This window comes from Sander lucioperca, chromosome 21 (assembly GCF_008315115.2).
Source record: "Sander lucioperca isolate FBNREF2018 chromosome 21, SLUC_FBN_1.2, whole genome shotgun sequence".
Taxonomy (NCBI): domain Eukaryota; kingdom Metazoa; phylum Chordata; class Actinopteri; order Perciformes; family Percidae; genus Sander; species Sander lucioperca.
The window spans coordinates 10,965,679-10,993,574 of record NC_050193.1 but is presented as its reverse complement, the minus strand read 5'-3'; the positions used below and the strand labels follow the sequence as shown (position 1 = coordinate 10,993,574).

The 27,896-nt window shown below is 45.0% G+C and overlaps 2 protein-coding genes across 5 annotated transcripts in view; one reads left to right on the top strand and one right to left on the bottom strand.

Moving 5' to 3' along the window:
* Positions 1-12,280, top strand: part of LOC116059721 (retinoic acid-induced protein 1) — a 52,852-nt gene extending 40,572 nt beyond the window's left edge. Inside the window, exons 2-5 of the mRNA XM_031312970.2 lie at positions 207-6,877; positions 7,081-7,174; positions 8,079-8,128; positions 10,590-12,280. Of these exons, the coding sequence (XP_031168830.2) occupies positions 284-6,877; positions 7,081-7,174; positions 8,079-8,128; positions 10,590-10,598 (6,747 nt within the window). The 5' untranslated portion in view covers positions 207-283 and the 3' untranslated portion in view covers positions 10,599-12,280. The remainder of the gene's footprint in view (positions 1-206; positions 6,878-7,080; positions 7,175-8,078; positions 8,129-10,589) is intronic.
* Positions 12,281-12,800: 520 nt separating this feature from the next.
* srebf1 (sterol regulatory element binding transcription factor 1) lies at positions 12,801-27,316 on the bottom strand. 4 transcript variants are annotated; one of them, XM_031312972.2, is made up of 19 exons: positions 26,932-27,316; positions 23,895-24,479; positions 22,518-22,684; positions 22,271-22,402; positions 21,921-22,139; positions 21,685-21,799; positions 21,270-21,427; positions 20,896-21,112; positions 20,579-20,763; positions 20,113-20,374; positions 19,711-19,877; positions 19,257-19,425; positions 19,022-19,151; positions 18,715-18,824; positions 17,915-18,047; positions 17,613-17,778; positions 16,593-16,808; positions 15,267-15,378; positions 12,801-14,575 (listed from the first exon to the last, which is right to left on the bottom strand). In XM_031312972.2, the coding sequence occupies exons 1-19, from the start codon at positions 27,035-27,037 to the stop codon at positions 14,355-14,357; spliced, it is 3,570 nt and encodes a 1,189-aa protein (XP_031168832.1). In that variant the 5' UTR covers positions 27,038-27,316; the 3' UTR covers positions 12,801-14,354. The 4 variants fall into 4 exon arrangements, with proteins under 4 accessions (XP_031168832.1, XP_031168831.1, XP_031168834.1 ...); XM_031312971.2 differs by having other exon boundaries at positions 20,896-21,115; positions 26,932-27,315; XM_031312974.2 differs by having other exon boundaries at positions 19,022-19,130; positions 26,932-27,315.
* Between the last annotated feature and the right edge of the window lie 580 nt (positions 27,317-27,896).

Sequence of the window (27,896 nt, the reverse complement as noted above, 5' to 3'; positions counted from 1 at the left end):
GTGTGTTTGAATGTTTGTGTAACTGAGTGTGAAAAATATTACTTCAATGTTTGTCAAAGAGGGGGAGAATTTTGCTTTGACTCCAGGTGGATGTTAAAATAGAATTAGACATTGAATATAAAGGAGAAAATGCAGAATGGCTAAACCTCAGGCTCAACAACACTAACTCATCCTTTTTCTCTCGCCCCCTCTCTCCCTGCCTTCAGAACCCCTTATCCCCCTTCCCCCTTTCCCGTCTCACCTCACCTCCCCCTCCCAGCTCTGGCTACAGACGGAGAGAGTTATGCAGTCCTTCCGTGAGCGCAGCGGTGGTTACCACAGCAACCAACCCTGCTACCAGCAGGAGCCTCATGAATTATCCCGCCTGGAGACCTACCGGCAACACCCGCATCATCCCCACCCTCAGCACCCTCACCCAGGCCCTGGTCCACATCCAGGCCCAGGGCACACCAGGTCAGGCTATGAGGCTCACTCACTGGCGAACCCCACGAGCATGCCTTCAGCTGGAGGCCCGGGAGATGGAGGAGGACCCAAGGACTGTTACAGCCAGCAAGCCTACCCTGGTTACCCAGGCAATGGTGGAGGGAATGGAAGTGGAAATGGGGGCTCAGCACCCTCGCAGGCAAAGAAATCCTTCAGAGGAAGCAAAGTGCCCCCTCCAAACCCAAGTCAGCACCTACAGGGCCCTGGGGGCTATAGTAACCACATGGGCCCTGGGAGTTACTCAGCCCAGTATGTGAGCGAGGGCCACCTCCAGCAGAAATGGGAAGACTCAGCCCAGTTAGCACAGTATGACCAGGACATGGTGGGGCGTATGGAGGCTGGTGGTACCCCTGCAACTGGCTCCTCCCAGTACATGGATCAGAACATGCTGGGCCTCTCTCAGACCCAGTGCCACCAACCCTCCACCCCTGTCTATACCAGCCCCCACCATCAGGCCCACCCCCCTAACCCTGCCCCCTCCCCTCTCATGTACCCCCAGAGTCACCTTCACTACCCCCAGCACTCACCCTCTCCTTCGCCATACATGGAAAAGTGCAGCCCTATGCCCCACTGTTATAAAGGTTACAATATACCCCCCAATTCCCAGTATGGCAGACAAATGAGCAGCCACAGCAATCTGAAGCAGGGGGGTTACAGGTCGACTCAGAACAGTTACGGCTACCAGCAGCCTCCCACCAGAGGTTATGAACAGCAGCTCCCTTTACAGGCCATGACCAATCCCCAGGAGCCCCACCCTAAATACCAACACTACAGCCAACCCCAACAAAACTACTGTCTCTCAGAGCTGTCTGTCAGATCACCAGAACAGTATTATCAGACTTGTAGCCCCTCCTCAAGCCACTCCCCTGCACGCTCTGTAGGACGCTCACCCTCGTACAGCTCAACCCCTTCACCACTAATGACCAATCCAGAGTCCTTCCAGTATGGCCAACCTCCCATGACCCCTGGGGCAGCATCCTCCTCTTCATCCTCTTCAGCTGGTATGCAGGAGCAAGCCAGTACCAACACCATGTTGATGCCTCCACGCTCACACCCCTCACCCAACGTGCCCCATGCAGCCACCCACAGCTACACTACTACACCGCAGGTCCCCACCATGAAAGAACGCTTCTCAGAGAAGCTGTTGTCAAACCCCAGCTTGTGGAGCCTGAATGCCCTTACCTCTCAGGTAGAGAACATCTCTAATAATGTCCAGCAGCTGTTGCTTTCAGAGGCCCTGGTGGCCAACAAGAAAGGCAGTAAGCGCAGCAGTGGAGGGAGCAACAGCAGTGCTGGAAGTGGAGCATCCGCCAAAAAGGGTGAGGAGTACAAAGGTCCTCCATTTCCAGACGGTGGTGGTGGTAGTGTTGGTGGAGGCCCCATGCAGGACCCTTACTCTACTCCACAGCACCAGCCAATGCCCATGGAACTACATGAAGGAGGCTACTCCAGCAGTAGTGATGAACAACTAGAGAGGGGTTACTACTACTGTGGCCAGGGCAGAAGTCCAGCACAGGCCCCAAATAACACACAACTCAGCCTGGACACAGCCTCTTCATGCTCAATGACATCTCCAGATGATATGTCCACCAGGTCTGGAGACTCAGGTCTACACAACCTTACCCCTGACCCTACAAGATGTCAGTCAGGGCATGGAGGAGATGGCATGAGTACTCCAGTGAAGAGCATTGGTGACGAGAGGTCTCCTATCAGCATTACAATCCCAAGTCCAATGAAACAAGAAAGGGACTCCCCTTCAGACATACAGCATATCAATGAGTCTGTCAAAGAGAACTTTGAAGAATCAGCCTGGACAGAGAAATCAGCTGACAAAGAGGAGGTGTCAACAGATAACACTCCTGACCGTGAGAGAGATTCAGACACAACTAAATCTACAGAGAATCTGGAGAAATGGTCAGATGAAGAGAAATGCCCAGCTCTATACAATGAAGTTAACAAAGAGGTGACAGAAAAAAACTATTGCTATAAGGAGACAGTGTACCAAGGGCTCCACAGCAAATATGACCCTGATGCAAGGGACTCAGTTGAACAGTCCCCAGCAGCTCTCTCTGACTCCAGCCACAAGGAACACTTTGGCCAAGAGATTAAATCAGAGGCGTTCAAATCTGAGTCTCCGACTGCATCTGAGAGCTCTGTGAAAACACTGCCTTTCATTTCTAGGGGTGACCTTGAACAGGATCAATATTCCATAGAGAAGGAGGACAGCTCAGAGAACACCTCTCCAACCCCCCAAGTTGAGGCATTGGACGAGAGCAACTCAGACAAGAGAGAGAGCAGAGATGAGGAGGATGAAGAGGAGGGGGAGGAGGAGGGGGGTGGACAGGAGGAGGCCGACCAAGAAGAAGAAGAAGAAGAAGAAGAAGAGGAAGAAGAGGAAGAAATAATAATACAGAAACAACAACAACTTTCTCTTTCCCCTGCTCTGTCTGCAGAGGTTAGGGAGGAACTGGGGGAGGGCGAGAAAGTGTCATTGACTGAGGAGCACATGAATAACAGAGATGGGCAAGAGAAGCTTCCTGGAGATCTCTGCAGCAGGACAGAGAGTCAGAGTACTGAGCTCCTTACTGACAATGAGCTTACAGGGGCACCTGCCCATCCAAATGCAGCAGCAGCAACAGCAGCAGCAGATGCTTCCACAAGGGAGTCCGCCATTGGTGACACTGCTCCTCAGCCTCAGTCTGCTATGCCAGTCTTCTCAGCTCTCAATGACAAGACAACACCTCCAACACAGGCCAGGGATCATATTGATCACAGTGATGCTAAAGTGCTGGAGCCAGACTCTCCTCAGCTGCCAGGGAAGTCAATACCTCCCTCAGCCCCCTCCTGGGCAGACACTCCACCCTCCCCCAAAAAAGGTGATGAGGACATGGAGCCAGGCATCAGCTGTGCCAGTGCTGTGACCCCCTTGGCCAAGCCAGAACCTGTGGCCCCATCTGCTCAGCCGAGGGCATTTGGACGTAAGCATGCCAGGGGCAGAAGAAGAATCATGCATTCAGGTGTGGGAATCAGGCGACAGCTGTGCTTGGAGATAGAGGGGGAAAAGGAACAGGAAGGGGCTCCCTCACCTACACAGAAACCCTGCATGCCTCCGAGCAAAACTATGCTATTCTCAGATCAAATGGACCTAGCTCATCAGGAATCTATTGTGAGCCAGACTCCCAAAATGCTAACTGGCGGTTTTCGTTCGAGAATGTGCACTCGTTCATTCAACGCACCAGACTTGCCACCCAAAGTTGAGCCTCATGTGAAGAGAAAACCAGGCCCAAAACCAGGTTCAAAGCCTTGCCTCAAACCAGGGCCAAAACCTGGACCAAAACCAGGACCCAAGCCAGGTCCAAAACCAGGGCATAAACCTGGCCTAAAGCCTGGACCAAAGCCTGGGCCAAAACCTGGGCCTAAACCAGGACCAAAACCTGTGTCAAATGAATCAGAGCAGCCACTGAAAACTGAAACTCCTGTAAAACGAAAACCAGGACCCAAACCAGGTTCAAAACCTGGGGCAAAGCCTGGGCCAAAACCTGGACCAAAACCCGGTCCAAAACCAGCTCTAAAGCCAGGTCCAAAACCAGGACCTAAGCCTGGACCCAAGCCTGCAGATGTTTTGCCCCCGGACAACCCTGCACCCATCAAGGCCTCAGTGGGTCGCCCCAAAGGCTCAGTTTCTAAAGCAAAGCTGGTACAAGAAGAAACCAGTCAACCTTTGACAGGACTGCAAAGCAGGGTCAGGAAGAGTCAAAAAGCTATAATGTCACAAGTAAACCAGGATGTAAAACCAGTAAACCAGGAAGAAAAACAAGCAAACCATGAGGTTAAGGCACCAGAAAAGGAGGGTAAGAATATGGTCTTGAGATCCAGAAAGCCCTCGCAAGAAAAACTGTCAAAAGAAAAAGAAAAAATCATAGGGGAAGATATTCTGCCCCAGACACTAACAGAAATTAAAGCCAGTGTTGATTCTCTAAAAGTAGATGAGCCTGTTACTGTGGTACAAACTGCAGCTCCCATCCTTAATGCAGTCAAAAACACAGAAGTTCCAGCAGACCCACCTGCACCACTTTCCCCACCGATCCCAACTGAACAATCTGAAGAAAAGACATCACTTTCATTAAAACGGAAACTTAGCCCAGTGCTTTCTATAACACCAGTAAAGAAAAAGAGGGGTCCAAAGCCCAAACCAAAACCCTTTCCACCTCAACCCCCTCTGCTGGAACAGGTTGTCTCTACACCTAAAGAGAAGGGTGTCCGGGGCCCCAAAAGAAAGCGTGGGCCACCCAAGAAAGCTTCTGTTGTCACTCCCCCACCAAAAGACACTCCTCCCAACATCAGTGAAACTGACATCACTACTGATGTGCCTGTGGTGCCTCCACAATGCCCCACTAAAACAAAAGTTCTCCCACCACGTAAAGGTAGAGGACAGAAATATGAGGCCATGGTGCAGAAAATAACATCTCCTAGCTCGAAGAAACACCTCCCAATTCTCCAGATAGACAGCAGTCTAACTGATGATGTGACAGCCAAGGCTTTGCCTCAACATGTCTCAAAGGAAGGTGAGACATCTATGATCATAAATAGCACTGAGCTATTAGAGGGAGAAGTGAAAAGCATAGAGTCTAGACAAGAAGGAGTGAAACAACACGAAGGTGCAGCGAGAAAAAAGGAGCTGACACAAGAAAGAGAAAAGCATGAGGTGAGTCAAGAGACATCAACATCAGAGGAGGGGAGACAAGGGGTGGAAGAAGAGGTTGTAAATAAGCAAGAGACAAGGCAAGAAACCATTAAACCAGGGACACAGCAGGTTGTCGGAACTGACAAGGTTTGGAGCTCAATAGAGGCCCCAGTAGATGTCAAGGCTCCAGGAGAGTGGACACAACAGGCCTCAGAAGGGGTGTCTTCTGCTGCCACTAAGTCCGCCAGAACTAAAAGGAAGAGATGGGCCATGGTGGAAAGCACAGATGCCTCAGTAGTAGCATTGGAAGCAGGGAGCCTAATAGTTACAACACCAAGGCTAGCCAAGCAGAGGGCCATTAAAAACAACCATGAGATGCACCTAAAACAGAGGAGAAAGAAGAGGAAAGGCCAAGCCCCTCTAGAACATACAGAGACAGTCAAGGAGACAAATATTGAAACAGCAGAACAACAACAGGAGAGGGTAGAAGAGAAAGTAACCCCCACAGAGTCTACAGTACCTCTGCCAATCAGCCCAGATGAGATCACAGAAGCCCCCCATGTTACTAGCACAGAACTCATTCAAAAACCTAGGAGAGGCAGAAAACCGTCCACAAATCCAACTAAGAGAAAACGAGGCAAAGCCTCATCAGAGCAGATTCCTGGCAAGCCGATGAAAATCCACAAAAAGCCTGGGCCAAAACCTGGGATGAAAGACGCCATGGAGGTTATTGAGGCAGTAATAAGGGCTGCAGGATGTGAACGGGCCAAAAAAGAGGAGAGAGAAAAAGAAGAACTGGAAAGAAGGGAAAGAGAAAAGAAGGAAAACCCAGAGACATGTATTGTGGGTCCTGTAGTATCGGTATCAGAAAAACAGACAGAGATCATTTCTGTGAAAAGAATTAGGCGCAAACCAGTCCATCAAAATTCTAAACTGTCTTTCTGTCCTTATGTACGGATTAACAACTCCAGAGACTTTTCCTCTTGGTGTGCCATAGTCAACAAGCCTGAGGATGCAGTAATATTTCAGAGACGTAGAAAAAAGGGCATACTCAGAATGAGGAATCCTTTCACAGTTGCAAAGGTAGTGCCACACACTGCTGCCATGTTACAGGGACCCTTGGTAAACAGAAATCTAATTGACAGGTGTCTAACATGTTGCCTGTGTGGAAAGCCAGCAAATTACAGAGATCTGGGTGATTTGTGCGGACCCTACTACACAGAGGATGGCGTTCCACGGAAAATGTTGACGATCGGGCACACAGAATTCCTCAGGGAAGAGTCACAGAAAACCAATGACAACAACAGTAGCAGCAGCGAAGAACCAAGCAACTCCTCAAAGAACGAGGGCGAGGGCAGCACAGAAAAGGAGAGCAATACAGAGGCATCCACTCAAGAGGGCAGTAGTAGCAGGCACCATCATTGGCGCTACCGGCGGGCAGAAAGAACAGAGAGAATGGGTCAGGACAGTGGTCCACGAAGATTAACTCTCCGAGAGAGGTTCAGGAGGATGAAGCAACTCCAGGCCATCAGCATAGGGGCCTCAAGTGACCAAGAGGGTGGTGACAGCATGTTCCAAAGGCTACAAGTGGAGGCTGAGGCTAAGGAGCACTGGGCCCATGAAAACTGTGCCATCTGGACCAAAGGGGTAATTATGGTAGCTGGGAGACTATACGGACTGAGGGAGGCTGCCAGCAACTCAGCCCAAACGGTACGATAACAATTATCAACACTGAGTCGATTCTGCATTGTGTGCATTCTTATGGATGTTAAGAGAGATACTATGCAGTTATGCGTTAACTTTTAACATGTTTTCCTTTTATTCCCCTTCTCTATCCCTATGTCCCTCTATCGGTCAATTGTTTGTTTCTTTATTGGTCTCGTCCATATGTCCGTCTGTCTGACTAACCCCAGAGCTGCTACAAGTGCCAGATTGTTGGGGCGTCCCTCAGTTGCTGTTGGAGAAGCTGCTCTCATAAATACCACTATGTCTGCGCCAAAGAGATAGGTAAGAGACCACAGTGAGAGAAGGAAGAGAGCAACAGGGGATGAAAAGAGGAAAAAAAGCTAGGGAGAGGCAGGAGAAATGAGAAGACAAATTGGGAATAGGAAATTGAACGTGGGTGTAGAGGGCAATGGGGAGGGAAATAGGGTAGAAATCGGAGAAAAAATGAAAGGAGAAGGGAGAAAGTGAGGGGAGGGAAAGTGGATGTGGGTAAATGAGAGAAGGAAAATGCATCAAAAAGTAACATTATTTAGTACGAGAAGAGGTGTCTGAGAGTGCTAGGGGAAAGCAAAAGAGGAAAGGAGGGAGGGAAAAGAGGCAGGGAGCCTTGAATAAAGGGGATGATGAGAGGAAAGTGGGACCCTGGAGTGTGCAAGAGGGAGAGGGGGAAGAGATAGAGGGAGGAGGGTGTGTATGTGTGCATTATTGACCACAACCCCTGTGGCTCTGTCCATCCATTCTGCTGTCTGGGGACTGAATGCGTCTCTATGTGTGTCTCACCACGTTCCCTTCAGTGCTGTGTGTGTGTGTGTGTGTGTGTATCCCTGGTCATTGTTGTCAATATAAGTGCATGTCTGTGTGTTAGCACGTGTTGTATGGCTTCCTCTCCCCTACCTTATGCCAACGAAGTACACTGTGAGGATAAGAAGGCCTGCCACGTCTGCCTAGCCAGCACAGGGAGCAGAGCGAGGCCCTTTTTAATCCTGCTGAGTGCACCAGCCATATCTGACTGCTTGCCTGCCTGCTTGTCATTTTAACCCTACCTCTTTGTCATTTATCTAGGTTTTCCAAGGGGTTGTTGTTGTGTGCATTTGCTTCATGCTATTTGTTTCTTTCATTGTTATTGTCTATTTGCAATCCTGTAGCTTATTCTCTCCTTTTCTTTGCTTCCTCTCTCCCTCTCCAGGCTGCACATTCCACGAGGATGACTTCTCCATCAAATGTCCTAAACATGAGGTAAGAAAATAAGAGCTTCAAAACTTGTGTGTAAATGCATAGCAATCAGGTATTAGTGTTTCCACCATAGAAATAAAATGTATTAATTTCATTCGATTTCTATGGTTTCCACATATGTTCATGTATAGTAGGTGTGCATAGGTCGTGTTCCCATTAGAACACGTATAGCCTCTCTGCTCCAAGAAACGCTGTGCATTTAGATTTTTCCCCCTCACCCCCCATCCCTCACCACAGTGCAGAAAAAAATTTGTTCACACATTGCTACCACAAGGAGCAGCACCATGGCTGGATAGATGAAAGAGTGCAGAACAACAGTGCAATTGTCAGCTCTTGTAAAACAGAGAAAGAATCAAAGGGGGAAACATAAGGGCTCAGGTTGGTGTTCGTTGTACACTTGTATCAAGTACCCTATCTACTCTCATGCCAAGAGGGTCAGGATCTCATCTTGGACTTACCGTTACTTTGTGACCAAATCAATATGTACCCAATGACCTCAGCAAGCTAAACCCATGTCAGCCAAAAGCAGCTGTGTAAACACTTAGGTATGTGCCTTTGTGTATTACTTTCACTCAACATCCACTGTTATGACTGCAGACCACTGCAATTACAATGGGTCACCGTTTTGGTGTTAATATGAACAGTCGACTCCACAGTCGATTTCCCGTTAGACAGACGCCATCTGGTGGTGGCGTATTTACACTGCAGCACAGAGAGGAAGGTCAAATGCAGAGGGAGGGGGGGAGGGAGGAGGGAAATAGAGAGGGAGAGATGCTGACATTCAGCAGGGAGCAGCGGTGCATTGAGGCAGCAGTGGCAGTAGCCTCCCTCCCCTCTCTGCATCTCTCTTTCCCTCCCTCCTTCTCTCCCGTTCTCCTCTGTGCAGAATGACAGGGATGAAAAGCTGGCTGCTGATCAAAACACCCCACCCAGCATCGCTGCCTGCTATCCTCCCCACATGCTCTTTCTACCCTTTCTCTCTCTTACTCTCTCCTTCTTCCTCTTGTTATTTCTCGTCCCCAACCCCCCTCCCTTACTTTGCTTGTGCGCCTCCCTGCTGTTCCAGCTCCACTCTGTTCACCTCTCATCTCTTGCGAGCTCCCTTTTCCCATTTTTCAGTCGTCCTCCCTTCATCCCTCCTCATCCCTTCCTCCCTGTTTCTCTCTTATCTCCTCTCTACTCCTCTCCTTACCTCAACTCCCACATCTAAGCAGCAGAAATAGAGCATGTGAAACAGAGAAAGGAGAGCGAGACAGAGAGAGATTGTTGTTAGCGGGCTGAGGCAGAGCTGTCATCAGCTGAGGGATCTGAAGGTCTGTGTGTGTGGGTCTGTGCTGCGCCAATTTACGCTGAGCAGCCTAATCAAAGGGAAGAGCAGACACATACGTACACACACATACACACACAACCACCCCATCCATTTGTCCCCCTCTGAAATTCTCTCTTTGCCTGTGTTCACTTGGTTTCAGGGCTGGAACACATATCAATGAAATCACACACACATGTTGCCTTCAGCTGTGGCTTCTCTAGAGCTAAGGGACACACACTGTGTGCGTCCATGCAGGTTCATTAACAGGTTACCTGTAAGCTCACACACGTATACACATAGCGAGCGAGAAAGAGACAGTGGGGGGGAGAAAAAACTGTTTTGTGCTGCTGCTGAGTGGGAACAAAAGACGAATGGGGGCAGTTACATCAGAGAGCGACAGAATGAAAGAGACAGGGATAGAAAGAGAAAAGAAGGGCAACTAGAGAGAGACAGGCAGCACTCTGTGATGGAGAAATTGCGAGAAGAAAAAAAAAAACAAGTGAGACTGAAGGTTTAAAAGAATGAGAATTACTCCAGGGAGGTAAACAGAAAGAGAGGAGAGAAAGAGGGAGAAAGAGCAAGAGATAAAAGACAGAGCGAAGCTGCTGGTCTGAGTCCAGGCCATAAGGATGGGCAACTGGCAGTTCAGAGAGAAAGACAGAGAGGGTGAATGAGAGATACTGGGGGGGCTGCAGAAGAGGATAAGGGGAAAGAAAGCGCTCCACCACCACAACACCAGCGCAATTAGTAGGCGTTCCCGCTGTATCTTTCACAGTGGAACTGGTTCACTGGCCAGCTGCATCCATCTCCCCACTCCTGCACACTGCAGCCAGCTTGCTTTCATGTCTGCAGATCTGCACAGAAACACTCTGGAATACTCAAAAAGATGCATGTGTACAGCACATACATGTGAGCTCCCACCTGCAGTATACCTGTACGTACATGTATTGCAGCTTTTGTGTTCATAAAAACACACAGTGCACAATTTTCTTATAATAGTTTGGACAGAACATAAAGGCTTATATTCTGCAGTGCTTTAAGGCCAATGTTGCAGAGGTAAGACCTCAAAACTTCTGGCACAGCTCATTTCTTTTCAAACCTCTTTGTGTGTTTGTGACTTGAATTCATGTCACTCTCTCTTCTCTTTTTGTACAGGACCTGTAAGATATTTCAGTTCACCACCTCCACCACCAACACCACTTCTCAGCCAGGCAAGCATTGACTATCCAGCAAGGCAAACAAAGAAGCTGTCCTAACAGCCACCTATAACCTAAAAAACACGGTGATGACTGAAGACGGACAGGCACATCGGCCAGTGGGGAAGGGTAAAAATGCTGCGCTGAGGTGGTGCTAGGAGCAATACAAGCCCTGGAGAATGGCTCCGCTGAGAATAGCTGCTCCCTGAACCCAACCTGGAAATGTGTTTTTCCAACTGAGCCCCTTACTGGAAGGCAGAAGGCAGCGGCACTGTTTAACAAGAAGATAGACTTCGCTTTAGAGACTGTGTGCCTAGAGCCCAGTACACAGGGGGGCTGTTTGAAATGCAGAGCGAGGAATGTGTGTGTGTTCTGCCTTCGGATGGGTTGCTATCATAGTCAGACACATGGTGGACACTGATTGGACAGGAGCATCCCTCTGGCCACCTTGTCTGTGGGCCAAGAGGTGTGTATGGGCGTGTGTGTGTGTGTGTGTGTGTGTGTGTTTGCGTGTGTGATAATAACATTGTCATTCTACAGACACATCAACAGTGTGTTTGTGCATTATTTGTCTGTGTGAGTGAAGAAGTTTGTCTCCAATTCAAGATGTCATTGCATCATAAAAGCAGCATCCACCATCTGGATGTACTATCTCAATGTGTGCGTTTGTGTTTAAAACAAGAGACAAAAATGAAACAAAAAAGGAAACTGTACATGATGTGCTTTACAGGTTCTAGATATTCTGATATTGAAGAGTAAAGAAAAAAATGGACGCAGTATTTTAATATAATGCTCTTATCTTTGGAGATGTATTTTGATGTGCATTATGACTATACAACATCATTGCGTCATCCTTGGTAAATGTCAGGCTTTGTTGTAATTCAGAAATTAAAAAAGAAAAAAAAAGATACCTCTTTTTAAGAGTGTTACTTCAACTGTGTGCACATTCAATATGTACAGTAGACGCTGCCATCATCACTAGACAGGTTGCAGATCAGGGCTCCAAGGGTCCAACCGGGAGTCAGGTCATCTCACTTCATATCTGTGTACAGTTCAGAAGTATTACTGTTAAACATTGACATAATGTATGATTATTTCACCTACCACAGCAACGCAGAAAGATGTACATTTAATTCAGATTTTATAACACACCTGTCTGTTCGTGTACCTCAAATGTAGCCTCTTTCACTCTTCCATGCTATGTAATAATGCCCTGTACAGGGTGTCAGTTTAAGTACTGGTCATATCAAAAGGAGACATATTTAAGTATTAGAGCATAAAATAAAGTGCAAAAATGCCACACCAAACATTCTCTTTTATGAAGCTCATTATTTAATGGTGTATATAAGTATTTGATGCTGTTTAAATGTAAGATGTGATGTACTAATATAATTGTGTATAGTATTTCCTAGAGATGTTTATTTTCTATAAAATGGAATATGTTATTGCTTATAAAATGTTATTAAAAGAATCCATTGATGAAAAAAATGACCTTTTTTGGGAATGTCACTTGTTATAAGTTGGAGCATGCCGTTTTATTGATTTTCATGTCTTTGTTTGGAATCGATGACACAGCATCACTTTGTTTGAAATGTTTTTTGTAACGCCAATGTTAAATATACCAGCACCTTCCAATGCTGCTATGACCAATGCCTGCTCTTTTTGTCTTTCCTGAATGTGCACTGACATTAACACACTGGAGACACAATTTGGATCAGCATATTTTCTGTGTTCACCAAGTAAAAGTGACTTTTGAAATAAATAAAAAAAGACTAATTTTCATTGCTATAGCCATATTAACACATCCCATCATCACCACAGTCATATCTGATATTAACAAACATGTTAAGCATTAAAATTAGAAAAATAAAAACCTACTCTTAATCTGCATTTAAGAAAGCACATTACAGCCAACTACTGACATTAATTAACGTTTGGCCTTTGCATACAAAAACACTGAGAAAATAATTGGGTTTTGGAAAACACTAACAGATTCTTTTGTAACCACTTTTTGCAAAACTTTTATCCCATTTTACATACATAACCTATTTGCATAATTTTGAGTTTAGTGAAGGGAGACTTTTAATTACTTAATTTATCATCATTATCATCATGTGGTATTAAAGTCCATTAGTTGCATTAAAATGTTAAGCACCACAGGAAACACTAGTCTTCTTTACAAAATGCTTTAATATTTACATCATAAAAAGGATGAAACCAAAGAACGAGAGAGAGATGTCAGTTAAAGGACACACGAATAATACCTTTAGACATGGCTCACTCATCTCAATCCAACGTCTTTCACATTAGTGACACACTATAAAAAAAAAAAACACATACTGATTCTGGGACAAAAACACATGCCAAAGTTTTTTTTTTTTCACAGTCCTCTACAAATCAATAAACGGTGGTTCTCTATGCGCATGAAACTATAATAACTGAAAGAGCAAGTATTGCTCTTTATGTTGGAGCTTCAAAGGAAAAACCAGCAGATTCACTACAGGCCTTCTTTGGAAAAAATTAATTATTTTGAAAGTGTCTGCATTATGTAACTTGTTGCAAAAGTGCCAAAGGTTCACGTTATAATTCGAGTTGTCGGTTGGTGATGCCAGAATTGGACGCTGCCAATTTCTTTTGTAATCATAGTTGCATACGTGTGCAACAGTGCAAAAGGTCAATTGAGTAAGACGATGTGACGCAAATACCTTGAAACTGTCTCCATTTTGACATTCATCACCATGGCAACACAGTACAGTAACAACATTATTTGGGCCTGGTCAAAAGCTACCACATACAACTGGTTTTAGGGGAAGCAAATAAGCTGTTTATGCAAAATACTGCTTAATCAAAGTCCATACAGATTATAAATACATTTTAAAATATGTACACAGCAAAACAAAAAATGACCTCTATGAAAAAGCCATATTATTATTTATCTCATTGAAATCAGCCTCGCGGGGCTAGTGCAGATAGACACACAGAGCTGTACAGTGAGTCACCTCTCCTCAGATTATCACCACTAAATCATGATTCAAATCAACTTTAACACTATCTGAACAACCTGCGGAGTGGCTTCCCACTGAACGAGCCCACGGTCGGACCAATCCGACTTCGGTCCTTTTCCTCCTACGAACAAGACTCACTCTGCAGCCAATCAGGGCAGCCCACCACTCCAACCCACTGAGCACTCCTGCCTATAGTGCATCTATGTCACAAAATAATCGGGCGTGGGGGACTATACTCAATAAGTGCGGGGCCACACACACACACACACACACACACACACACACACACACACACACACACACACACACACACACACACACACACACACACACACACACACACACACACACACACACACACACACACACAAAATAAGAGGACGTGGTGGCTCCTCTCTGTGGTCAAACTGTGTCCCTGCAACACATTCTCACAAGGGGATTCAGCTCGTAAAGTGAGAAAAATGCTTCCTTTATTCTGGTTATAATCCATTGCAACAAGAGTGTGAGCTCTACAAGTGCTTCCTGATGTGGGGTTGGGGTGATGGGAAGGACAGTCCAGGAAGAAAATCCTGTCAGTTTGATGTGAATCTGGATAGTTTAATAAATCTGTTTAATAGCTTCTTTTCTGTCTGTGTGCATTTTTGTATTTCAGAGATGTTTCTATATACAGTATCCATGCATGTCTCTCAGCCCCCCCCCACCCTCCCAAAAAAAATTCTCTAGCTGTTGGTTACGGTGGTGCCGCTGCCAAGCTTGATGATCATTTGCTGGCAGTCGTGGAGGGTCCTCTTGTCTCCCAGCTTCTCCAGGGTGCGGGCGGCATCCGCCAGCATGCCCACCCTTTGGCCGGGAGCAGACAGAAAGGAGGGAGGAAGGTAGCGGCACGCCAGCATCACAGCCTCTGCCTGCTCCCGCTGGCCTGGCCGCGTCTCACACTCCTCTGCACACAAAAACACAAAGAACGACGTTACCGTGGTACTTCGGGTGAGCTTTCGATGCCATCAGCCACCAATGCCCAATCAGACTGCAGCAATCTCTAACCAACCTTTAATTACTGATAGGATTTAGTGCCGTGAACAATTGGGCAAAATAGATGAGAAGCTGATAGATAGATCGATCTATCTATCTATCTATCTATCTATCTATCTATCTATCTATCTATATATATATATCTATATATATATCTATATATATATAGATATATATATATATAATAACTTGAATCTACTTTAATGCTAACTACAGCTTGATACAGCAGTAATTTAACTCAAACATAATTTACAATTATGATTATGTTATCAGAGCCTCTCATTACCTACGATACCTCAGTATACTCAGTACACAGAAAAAAACCTAACCGAAACTAAAAGCCTGAACTGATCTTATCTGTCAGAAATGATGTTACCGCATTCATGACGTAATAGGCAGTGCATGAACAGCAAATACAGCAATTGCTAGAAAATATCGCACTTGAAGAAATTAAGGTTTGCTCTATAACAATAAAACACATCAAGAGCAGCAAAAAGCTAATAAAACAATTCTGCCTGCAGACAGAATGACTTGTGCAGAGTGGGTAACAATAAAAATCAACAAAAGTATGTGTACACACACACACACACACACACACACACCTGTCTTGGCTCCGGGCGTTGCCCTGCGTCGCAGTGAGCGATCCAGGAGCTGATGTGTGCGGGTGGGACTGGCCCCTGCCATCAGCCTGGCAGTGGCTTCATGAAGAAACAACTGGAAAGAGATGGAGGGAAGAGTCATGAGGAGGAGGAGGAGGAGGAGGAGGAGGAGGAGGAGGAGGAGGAGGGACAATGACTCATACAGAATATTCAGCTCTATCTCAGAAAGACTTTGAAGCCTTGTGAACAACGCTGCTAAACACTTGCCTCAGGGGTGGGGGTGGGGGTGTGTGTGTGTTGCAACACCTCCCAGCTAATTTCCACAGAGAATTGTATCGTGGACTGCTTGCAAATATGTGAACAGGACGTATTTGGATTGTATGTATGCTATATATGCTATTCCAGGTATGTACAGCACATAATCTGTTTTGAAGCCTGTGCATCAATCTTCTACATGCTGGTTTCTGAGGATTTTAAGGCACATTCTGATGAGTCATGGTTTTAAGTGCCTGACAACGCAAACACACCAATAAAGGAGCTGCATAGGTGAGTTCAATCATGCTATTTGGATGTCTGCTTGTGTATTAATTAGACAGAAAAAATAAGATTAGAAAACAGTCTAGAAGACACAAAAGTTTGACTGTAGGTCAGCAAGACAACAAATCCCCATAACTGCTCACTCTAAGTCTAACTACGTACTTGTATGAGCTAAATGACTAAAATGTAGTGACTAATAGACCTCAACAGTCCCACCCACAGCTGACTCCGGAAGTAAAAATCCCATTGATTTTCTCCATAAGGATTTAGAATATTGGTCATAATGTCTAAACCATCCGAGGTAGACTGACCCCGAGCTACGTGGTTTTGAAACGAAGGTTTCTGCTCCTGAAGAAGCTAGAAGTCTGTATGAAATCCACCTTGTTTTATCTGCAATTTAATGGAGAACTACCCTACACTACCCACAATCCTAAGCGTAACAGCAACGTCTCTGATTGGTCCAACTCGCTGTTACCATAGAAACGTTTACCATACCTGCGAAACCGCAAACGGCTAGAGCGAGCTTCTACCATTGAAGTCTATGATAGTTTATGTACACGGTATTGTACCTTTGCCTTTTTTGCCTTTTTCAAAATGTTTTTTTGCACCGAATCAAATGTGTTATGCTCACTATTCAACTCATAGCTGGTTGGCTTGGTTCCAGACTTAAAACTCTATATATAAGCAATTTTCGAAATGTCAATGAAACAACTGAATGGGGAAAAACACTTCCGGAGACAGAGCCAAAAAAAAGTGGGCGGTCACTGTTGAGCTCTATACTGTTATACGTACTCTTCGCATTGCAGGCCTGAAGCTGTGTGCCAGCTTGCGTAGGGAGCTGAGATCCTGCTGAAAGCCTTGGAGCTCCGGCGGGGAGGCCTGGTGGACCCCTGGGGGGCCGCTGCTACTCACCAACCCTGACCCGGCAGGACCGGCCCCCTGCTGCTGCAGGCGCCACACGTTGGTCCTCATCACCAATAAGAGATCGCACAAGAGCAACTGGACAACCTAGAGGAGAGAAATGGACAAGATTAGGATTAGCAATATCACTGCCATAACAGCCATTGATGCAGTACAGTAACATCACTGACAGATGACCTGGATACTGAAATGTGAGCAATGTGTAGTTAAGTATTTATATAAGTTATTTTCAGAAGGTTGGTCTCCGTTTTAGACTTAAAATTGAAGGATATGCTTATGAAGAAAATGTGTTTCTACGACAACTGTTTGTAGTTGATAATTGTAATATTAAGCAAGTCAAACTTCAGCTGCTATTCTCAAATATTTTTGGGTGACGTGACAGAGCTCTACCCAAAGTTGAAGGGCATTTTTCAACCTCAGTATGTGCGTGTGTATTCTGCGGTTAGTGGCCCAGCTCTGTGTTGCACTGCAGGTGCATTGCACTCCGCTGAGACACACATGCAATGCAACTACAATGCACCACAGCTCTGGCCATAGACGTGCACACACTGTGAGCTACCTATCCACCAGCATCACCATCTGCTGAACGCCAGAGGGTAGGTACAGGGGATCCGCAGTCTGTGCTTAGTATTGTGAAGTGTGTGTGAAGTGTGTGTATGTATGTGTGTGTGTGTGTGTGTGTACTCAAGTGATTATGTGTGGCCAACTGTTTGTGTTTACAATTTTATACACGCACGTGTAGGCACATCTGTCACTGTGTGCATTCGTGTGTATACGTTTTTTTTTTTTTTTTAATACTTCTAATGTGGATACTGTTGCCCTCACAAAAAAAATCACTTTAATGCGCACAAATCTGCAAGTGCTTGAGCCTGTGTGCGTGAGAGAATGTACCTTGTCTAAACTGGAGCTGTGACAGTGTGGTCCTAGGTTGAGGCTGTCTCGGAGCAGGGCACTGGCCTTGTCGCTGTAGCTCAGACTCAGCTGGCAGTTTTCAGGCTTGGACAGCAGAGCCCGCACCGCCCTGAATGTGTTCAGACACGCCTTGGGCAGAAGACTCCTGACAGAGCAAGGTGAAAAAGAGACAGAGGGCACAGGTTAAATAAGTGGACATGTGTGTGTGTGTGTGTGTGTGCGTTATGCAACACACTCTTAGGCTGGCTGCAGAAGTTCCAGTGTGTGTATGTCCAACTTACTCTGCGTTCTGCAGACTGCGGGGTAGGTGCTCAACAGTCGGATACAGTCTCTCCGCCGCGGCGTCATCTCCTTGGAGCCAGTTGATGATCACCACGGTAACTGAGGACCACCACTTTGAGTGGGGGTCACAGCCTGGATGTTAAAACCAAAAGAGTCAAAGGCGAAACCCCCGCAGGCAAACAAACATGCAAATATTTGAATCCCTCACTGTCCACGTTTACATTTAATGTGCAAAACACACACACTCCTCCCCTCCCTCCCTCCTCTCAAGGTGATCACCGATTTGACAGCGCAAAAGATAGATGAAGCAATCTAGTGGATGCCTCCCTTTCGCCTATCCCCTTTTCGCTCAGATCTGTGATCAGTGAGGATAAAGGAAAGGGGTGGGAGGGTGGAAGTCAACCCTCAGTCCCAAAAGTATAAAAATGAACTTTATCTCACTGATTCTTATTTTGCATTCCCAGGGAAGGTGACTGAAAGATGTGGGGAAAAAGCAAATGCAATTCTCTCAGAGACGATAAGCAGCAATGAAGCAAATCTACACTTGAATGTGTTGATGTAATTAAGTAACATAAGTAGTCTCAGTCAGTGAGTGTTTTGGTTGCCAAGGTTTTAGAAGCTGTTTTTTGGCTGGGATTCCAAAACTGCTGCCATTAATTGGCAATAATGTTATTTGATGTTATATAATTAAAAAGCGCCTTAAGTTTTCCTTTATTTTCAAGATACTGTCCTTCCTGTGGTTGGTTTCAATCTTCTCGGACAAATAAATGTGTCGTTGACAGCAATGACAGTGACTTACCAGTTACAGTGGCCATGTTGGAGCCAATAGCAAAGGACTGGGAGGTGGCACCAGCTGCATCTGACGCACTAATCAACAGCTGGAGGTACTCCAGGGCATCAGCATACTCCCTGAGAAGAGAAACATACGGAATGGTTATTTTGCCGCCACATGAACATACAATGACAATTTCAAATCTATTATTACAAGTTTATTGTTTATAGCCCATTATTCTATCCTAAGTGTTTATTGTCAAATAGTCAATAAATGGTATACAATGGGGTGAATAGTTTTTTTTTTTTTTAAAAAGTGTGTTTTCTTTTCTCACCCCTCTCCCTGACTGGGGCTTTTCTCTCCATGAGGCTGGGCTACACAGTAAAGAGCTTTCTCCAGGAGGTGTTCCCTGAATGCCTGAGTCACCTGGGCCAGAGGATCCACTGTAAGAGTACCAACAGACCCTTAACATGAGTGTGCATGTAAAAAAACAGGAGTTTAGGCCTTATGTGACAAATTTGAAGAGGTGACAAATTAGCCATTATTGAACACATTTTGTCTGCACTGACCAGTATTGCCAGCCTGGCTGTAGATGCTTTCTTTGGGAGTGCTGCGAATAGCCCAATCCCCATCCACAAAGAAGCGGTGACCTAGTGGGTGACACAGCCACTGCATAGCTGGAGGCACACTGCCACTGGACGACAGGCACGCCTGACGGGCACTGCTCAGGAACACACGCTATCAGAATTAAAAAAACAAAAACAAAGTTAAGTTCTGCACTCCCATTTCTTTTCTTTTAGTTGGATGTGGGCAGAATTACACAGCTTATAGTTTACTAATGATGTTTCAGCAAGTCCCATGGTCATGTTAATTACACGTGAAAGACGTCTACTAAGTGTATACCATTTGAACTCTAAACAGGATAATGTGCAATTACACTTATTCTGGCAGCATCCACGCAAAAACAATTAAATGAAATAGGACATTATAAATGACGTGCATGTGCAAACAAAGGGAACTTACAGAGGTAAAATGTAGGATCCTTGGCATGCTGGCTTTGACCCGTAGAGCTGCAGAGACGTAGACCTCAGCCAGACTGGCTACAGGCAGACAGGAGCCAGCACACTCTGCCAGGTTTACCGCACTTAGAGCCATGTGCACTGCTGACAGATGGCTACCATTCAGCTTACCTGTATGCACAGATATAAAACAAGAAAATAATGTTTATTTACTTATATATATTATTTTACAGAGAATAACAGTGATGCAATAATCATAAAAAGGTTTAGTCACATTGCAGCAAAAAAGGGGAGCTGAGTTCGCTCTTTAATCACCTGAGATACTGTAACTTCAATAAGCCACCCTACAGTGTTCAGTCTCCCACACTGATTTAATTTAGAAACAGGGTTTTTCCCACCAACCGACCTGTCATGTGAAGCTGGTGCAGACGGTGGTAAACAAGGGAGGCGTCACGGCTGCTTTTGCAGGCGTCCTCCTTCAGGGGGCGGTCAGATCGCAGGCCCCCAGCCCTGGCAGCCAGCCAGCGGCCCACCCAAAGGCGCTGGAGGCAGAATCTTAGCAGGGACCAGAGTGCAGAACAGGCTAGGTCCAACTGAGAGATAGGCAAAGGACGACCTAGAGCCTTCAGACAGGTCCATAGGTTCTGACTGGCCTGGGCAAAATCTCCCTGGGGAAGGTGAAAGAGATCAGTGATGATGAGGAAGAACAGATAAAAGGTAACTCCTGAGGAAGAACATGGGGATATAGATCTTTCTTTTGGAATGGGATGTCGCTTTTAAAATCATCAAATGTCTCCATGAGGATCATTAAATTAGTTAAGTTTGTATTGTGTGTGTGTGTGTGTGTGTGTGTGGGGAGGAGAGAGACATACTCTAGCTAGGTCCAGGTCAGCCTGCTTGCGGTGCCTCCAGAACAAGACAGAGGATCCAGAGTGAGGTCTGGTAACAGGCTCTCCATACACCAACAGTCGGATCAGAACCCCTGACACCAGAATACCGTTCAGTAGCCACACCAGTATAGTTGGCAGCATCCAGTCCATCCAGCCCCATGAGTCCGCTACAGAAAACACATTTTAATTTATCATTCTGGAGGAATAATTTAGAATACATCACATGAAATTAGATTCTTATAAAATTTCAAACCTGCTCTTTTTTTTTGGCACTCTTACTGACAGTGGCTTCATTTTACCTGCGATATCCACACCCAGGACGCTTCTTCCTGCGTGATGGGTGGCAGTGGCTGAGGGGCTTCCAACTGAGCTGCTGCCAGATGAGCAGAGCAGCGCGGCCAGAGGGTTGAGGGAGAGGAAGAGGAAGGTGAACGTGCACAAAGCCATGCGGGAACGGTCCAACATGCCGCCAGCACTGCCTCCTGCTGCCGATCTGTCTAACATGCCAACACTAGGCTGCTAAGTAGAAGAGAGATCAGAGAGATAAGATCAATGTGACAAAAGTTACATAGACAGTAACTACATATTTTATTTCGCTGATAAAGTACAGTGGTGATTGATTAAGGATTTAACCTGTTGACTGTCAAAACTCCGCCACAATACTACTGCATACCTTAGTGTCCTCCCCCATCGGACTGTCAGACTCTGAGTCACTGCTACAGTGTGAGAAAGAGCTGGGGGAGCCCACGTCAGAGGCTGGCGGGGTGGGCAGCTCGTTCTTCACATCAGCCGGTCCATCCACTTCCATGGCAACCAGGTCCTTGAGAGACTCTGAAGAAAAGGGAAAGGAAAGACGAGGAGAGCAGTTAGAGCGTCAATCAGTGGTACAAAAGTAAAGACATCAATTCAATTTCACTTACTTAGATGCCATAGTAGACCATTTTCACTTCTTTCATTTCAGGATAACAGTAGCTATCAACAGACCTCATCACAAAAGGTCAACTGAATGACTTACTTTCAAGGAATTGAAATAAATTGCAGAGAAGCTGTTATTAAATAAAAAAGTAAGACAGGTTTTAAGCACGTACTGTTTTTCTGGGCTGCCATTTTAAAAGCCATGTTCTCCTGTTTGAGTTTCTGGTTGGTCTGCTGAAGGTAACGGATGTAGTCGATGGCTTTCTTCAGCACTGCAGACTTGTTGAGCTATGAGAAAGTAGAAATAAAATGATAAGATTAGCTTCTTCCTCTTCTCTTCTCAATGCAGTTGCCAGGTTTTCGTTGACATGAAGAGATTGCAATCAAGTTAAATGATATCCTTTCCTACCTTGGCCTCAGTACCAGCCACCAGATCTTTGAGCTCGAGGATTTTGTCATTAATTGAGGAGCGGTAGCGCTTCTCGATGGCGTTGTGGGCTGTGCGCTTCTCTCCCTTGTGTGGCAGGCCCACTGGCTTACCGCTGATGGCGATGCGGTTGATAGGCAGCTTATCAGTGTCCACCATGACAGGCACCGTGGTCAGGATGGTGCCACCGCCCATAAAGGCCTGAAGAGGTAAATATGGTGGCACACGAGAGGGGGCAGAAAATAAGGGAGACAATTACCTAAAGAATGCATAGTAAAATCATATTTGATCACAGTATGATCTCAGTATTGAGTTGCACATGGTGTGCCTACCTGCAGTGAAGTGCTCTGTACTGGGGTGGTGGTGGCCAGGGATGAGGCCATAGTAGTGACCATGCAGGGATCGTGCTTCAGAGTGGTCAGCAGCAGAGACTCAGCCTTGATGAACTGGGGTTGCAGCAACACCTGAGAAGAAACACTGGCTTTTGGTTCCATAATACACAAACAAGGAGTGCACTGCATTTATTGTGCATGTACAAGTCCATTCAGGCTCATTCAGGTGCCAGTCTAACACACTTACAGGTACTTGCTGTATGTGGGGTGCAATCGTTTGAACTGGTGGGCTCGCTGACGTGGCCAGGAGAGGAGAAGTGGTGGTCAGCCCTGGGAGCTGAGCCTGGATGGTCACTGGCTGAACATTTGGAGGTGATGATGACAAGATGGCTGTGGGTTGGCTCACACTGGCAGCTGGAAAATATTTGTGCAAAAGATTTTTCAGACTTAATTCAAACATATACAGTACAATTGTGTGAAATACCCACGACAACGCTATCAGCCAATATCAGCTTTAAAAAGCAATGTCAAATAGGTATTATTATATTCTTTTTACTGCTGTGATATGGCCGTTTGTCAACACTTTTGTGATCTTTTAATTTTGAAATGGCAGGTCACATGTTACATCAAGTTTTTTTACATTAAGACAAATTCCTATAATGTCTACGCCAGCATTTGTACTAAGCCTGAATTGGTATTAACACGAAAAAACACACTGATATTGGCCTATAAAAAAGGTAATAAATGTGATAAAAATAAATGTGATATTTGTATTGGTGATATTGGTTATCCATGCAACTCTACTACACTTGACACTGTGCAGGCCATTGTCTATTGGTTTAGGTTGTACTGGTTGTCTATTATATGGGTTTGTAGGCCAATAGGTGAAATGCAATCTCACTGGAAATAAGTGACAGCAACAGTGTGTCACCTTGTGTTTCTTATCAGCACTAACTGGGCTAGCCATTGCAATCACCTGTCAGTACCAGGGTCAGGAAGTTTTAAAGAATTAATACACATTTATTGCATCTATAATAATTCAAAAGCAACGTTTAATTTACTACTTCCCACTACGAAAAAAAATACCCGGTAACAATCAGGTGTTAACGTTTTCGGTGGACATGGCTGCAGATATTCCGTATGTACAATAACAATGGGTATTGCCCAGACAAGGCAAGGCATTTTCATTTAGCTCACAGACTCTCACGCCACTGAGCAAAGTCTATTAGATCAGGACTTGGCCCTCTGCTGAGGTTGAATAAACTAGTGTCCTAGCTTGGTAAATGCAATACATGTGTTGGTTTGTGTGAATTCTCATTCTGAATAGCCCAGGAGTCGACGCCCTATATCTCAAGAGCTAATAAAATAGCAATGCATGCAGGAAAACACCCTTTACACCTATTATTGAGAAGGACAGTATAATCACGGAAGAAATAACATTGATAACCGTACCAGTTTCAAAACCAAACATTATAGCTCCTATTGGCTAAAATAACGTAGCACTAATGTCTTCTTTAAAAGTCATTTTAAGGACTTGTAGATATCTATCTTGTACTATCTAACTCAAAAAGGTAGCCACGATAGGCACTAGAATAAACCCTCATCACCATCAAAGAGTGTTTACTTGTGTAGCTGATATGGTTGCTGTAGTTGGTCTGGACCGGTTGTGACTGAGACTGGGGCTGAAGTTGTGGCTGCAGCTGCAGCTGAGGCTGAGGCTGAGGTGCAGGCGAGGTGAAGAGGGCCTGGGGCATGGAGCTAAAAACTGGGTTCGGTGCTGGCGAGCCATGAGGTGAAGCTGCCTGGGCGGGGGAGGACGGGCTGAGAATGGGTTGGGGCTGCTCCACCTGGGGCTGTTTGAGGCTCTGAGCCTGCTGCGGGGAGGCTGGCTGCTGCTGTTGCCTCTGTGTGGAGTTGGGCACCTGGGCCAGGGGGGACTGCTGGAAGGTGGGAGGCTGGAAGGCCTTGTCTGGCGTGGAGGAACTACGGGTGATGGGTGGGCCCAGGAGCGCATCCAGGTGGGGGCTACTGCTTAGGATGGAAGAGGAAGATGAAGGTGGAGGTGTGGTAGTGGTGGTTGGAGGGGCAGGTGAAGTGATGGACTGGGTCAAACCAGGAAGCTCTTGGGTGGGAGGAGGCACTGTGTATGGAGGGTTATCAAACAGTCCTCCAAACTCCATGTCCTGGTTGCTGATGAGCTGTAGCATGTCTGAAGAGGGAGAGAAAGCAGAGCCAACAAGTAGAAAGATAAATAAGAATTTTCAAAGATAACTCTGGTGCACAGACAGTGGAGATCTGCAGTTCTGAATTGGAAGCAGTTCGAATTTATGAGACCTGGGCATTTGTTGAGAAACATTGTTTTCAGTTTGGCTTATTAAATACTGAAAACAACTTCACAGTAGCATTTTCTTTTTTTATATATTTGTATTATTCTTTATTTAGGATTTTTCCCCACAAATGGGAATCACCAAATACTATAATATATATAATATGACAAATTAATTTTGAGGCAGCTTGAAAAAGCTAAAATAACACACATTTTGGTTGCTTTTCATACTTAGAAAATATGACATGAATTAGAACCAGGATTCAATAATAACCTAAATTGGATCTGAATGGATAAATATTAAACCCTTGTCACAGTGCATGCTGACATACACAGTACAAACACAACAAAGCCTTACACACAATCAAACACACCAAGCACCAGGTACACATATATGGTACTTTCTATATTGAATGTTTGTAAACCCATGTGCAGTCAGAAAAGCAGAAAACCGATCCATTGTACTGTGACAAACATATGAAAGAGCCATGAAACTAACTTATGGTCTCGCAACGATCAGTGTCAGAAATTAAGGGGGGCAAAGGCCGAAAATGCGCCAAGAAATCTCAGAATGCCCCTAAAAAAACATGACTAAGGGGCAAAAATTGCCCCGAGGATTTTGTAAAATATTTACCAGTTTAGGCCAAAATCCTAATCCTACATTAAGCCATCATTTTATTTTCATTCAATTAATTTAATTTCCATCTCCAACATACATAAACAAGCAAAGCGGTGTTACATGCAGTGCTAATAGCATAGTATGTTTTTTATTCACTCATGTTGGCACAAGGTGGTGATTTCTGTATGCATTTTAATCTGGGCTCATTTCACATAAAAAAAAAGTGCCTCCAACATTTTGTAAATGCTCCAACTTTTTAGACAGGACATTTTTTATTTATTTATTTTTTTCCTACAGTGGTAACTATTGACTAATGGGTTCCCATTTGAAAGATTTGAGCATAAGAGCTCTAAAATGTTCCAAAATGTAGGCTATTTACCATACAAACGGCTGTGGTTTAATGGGTAATGCTTTTAAATCAATATGATAAATATCATGTTCAAAGCGTATTTAAGCCACTGTTATGAGATTATATATATTCTGCTGTAGAAAGATGCCAAATTATCAAAATATTTTATAATCTCTAATTTGGACCTGATGAAGTTTAACAGGAATATATTGAGGTAAAAGCTAAGTGTATGTTGTGTCTGCAGTGAAACGCAGCACCCTTGATTTGTAGTCCAGTGTTTTGTATGAGGTGATCGCTCTTGACCAATCAGAGCGCGTCTCAGAGACTTGCCCAAGACAGGAAAGAGAGAGCGCTGTCTGTGGCTCCGCGCGAGGTTACCATAGAGCAGCATCACCAAGGGTTACTGTCGGTCAAATTTAGAAAGATGACGAGCACGTCTGCAGGATTTGCTTTTTACCATCTACAGTTTACGCAGTGGTGCTTTGTACAAATACACTTTGACTATTATCATACAAATACATATTAGCTATTACAGTAACTGATTAGTAATAATTAGAAATGGTTTCCATTACTCTAACGTTACATCCCTACATTAGCTACATCAAACGTGTGATGAGAATGTGACCATAACACATACATAAACATTTGAATTGCTACGCCAGTATTAATGCACAGAAGATGCAGTTTTTGTTTGTTTGTTTGTTTTTTTAATAAAAAAAGTATATAACGTTACTGCAAACAACAAGCACGTGTTTACAAGAAACATAAGAAAAAAACGAACTGTGTCAATAGAGCACAAAATTATAATCTTTTTTTTTTTTTTTTTTTTTCCAAAAAGCGATACATAAGATTTGTGAAGGCGGTCAACTGAGGTAGTGAACCCAACGCGGAGGAATGAACGACAGTAACCCTTGTCTGTGGAGCAGACTGGGGGCGGGGCGCACTCACGACCATTTAGCAGCACGTTAGCCTCGTCTATTAGCATAGCTAACCCGCTCTAAAAAGTCGGTTACTATAACGACATTATGGTAGATAACGTTAGTGTAATTCATAGCACTGTAAACAAGGCCGCCTATTATCACCTCAGCTAACCTCCAACTGATACTAGCTAACGTTAGCTAAATGGTTAACGTTAGCTAGCTAGTCGTTAATGATGGCTGATGAAAGCTACGCTGTGAGCTGCAACATTTTAAATTGACTGGTAACGTTAGTGCATTACATGTAAAACACAGGAGGCAACTAAAACTAAACACACATGGCATGCATGAGGTAACGTTCACGTTAGTGTTATGTTAGAATCAGTGTTGTTAGGTTAGCCACAAACGTTAAATGCGACTGGATTAGCTAGCAAACGCTTAATTTCTTACCATCAATGTCGTTTAAGAGGGCCGTGTCAATATCGCTGGGGTCATTAAGCGACAGTGTTGGATCCAGATTATCCAACGAAGGATCGTCAAAAGACAGGCCGTTCATCTTTACTCTTGTGTCTGGCTTCCCGATGTAGGTAACGTTAGACTTGACTTGCTGGCTCAAAATGGGAAAACATGGACAACTTATCACGTCCCTACATTTGTCAAATCGTCAGACTCCGAGTCTACCTGAAATATGCGCAGTGTGCTGCAACTTTTGAGTGATGTACTAACTAACTACTCACTCATACCCCCATGATCGTCCAGGGAAACTTGTCAAACCAAGCCAAACACTGAAGCTCATTCAGCACTAACGTGCTTACGGCGGTAGCCGAAAGGGACCCACCTAGCCGATGTTGATCGACAGGCTCTACAGCCAATCACTACCTTTGTACATGGATTCCCACGTCCCCTGTTTTTCAAGTTTGTTTTGATTATTTGACTGAAGAGGTGACAGCATGTAGAGCATGTGCCATCATTTTATAATACGACAATATATAATGAGACATTAATGTACTCAACAATCTGGTATAATGGCTCCAGAATACCTACATATATATAATTTAAAAGTAGTATGGAAGATATTATCTACTGTGTATAAATGTCGTATTTTTATATATATATTATAAATTAACCCATGCTATTTATCCTAGTCCTGCACATCCAAATAAAACCAGGCATATATTTTATTAAACTGTATTTTGAGGGAAAGCATGGATGTGTTTATTGTGGGCTTGCCCCCAACAGCCAATGAGAACCGAGCAGGCGTGAGCTACTGAAAGACAAGTTTGTTTGACTCGCAGCAGCGGCTCCTCCTGTAGAACCAGTGAAATCGACCAATGGGAAGCTCAGGAGCCGAGTGGGGTGATCTGACGTCCCATCTCTGTGACTAGTGATTACATCATATGTTTCTATCTTTGAAC

What these genes read in the sequence shown, in the direction of transcription:
- srebf1 (XM_031312971.2), bottom strand. Translation starts at nt 27,037, where the DNA reads ATGAACGGCCTGTCTTTTGACGATCCTTCGTTGGATAATCTGGATCCA. An exon ending in AATGGCAGCCCAGAAAAACA is followed by an intron (nt 21,428 to 21,684) that starts GTACGTGCTTAA and finishes CCTTTTCTTCAG; the next exon opens with AGTCTCTCAAGGACCTGGTT. An exon ending in AGCCCCAGTCAGGGAGAGGG is followed by an intron (nt 18,825 to 19,021) that starts GTGAGAAAAGAA and finishes TTCTCTTCTCAG; the next exon opens with GGAGTATGCTGATGCCCTGG.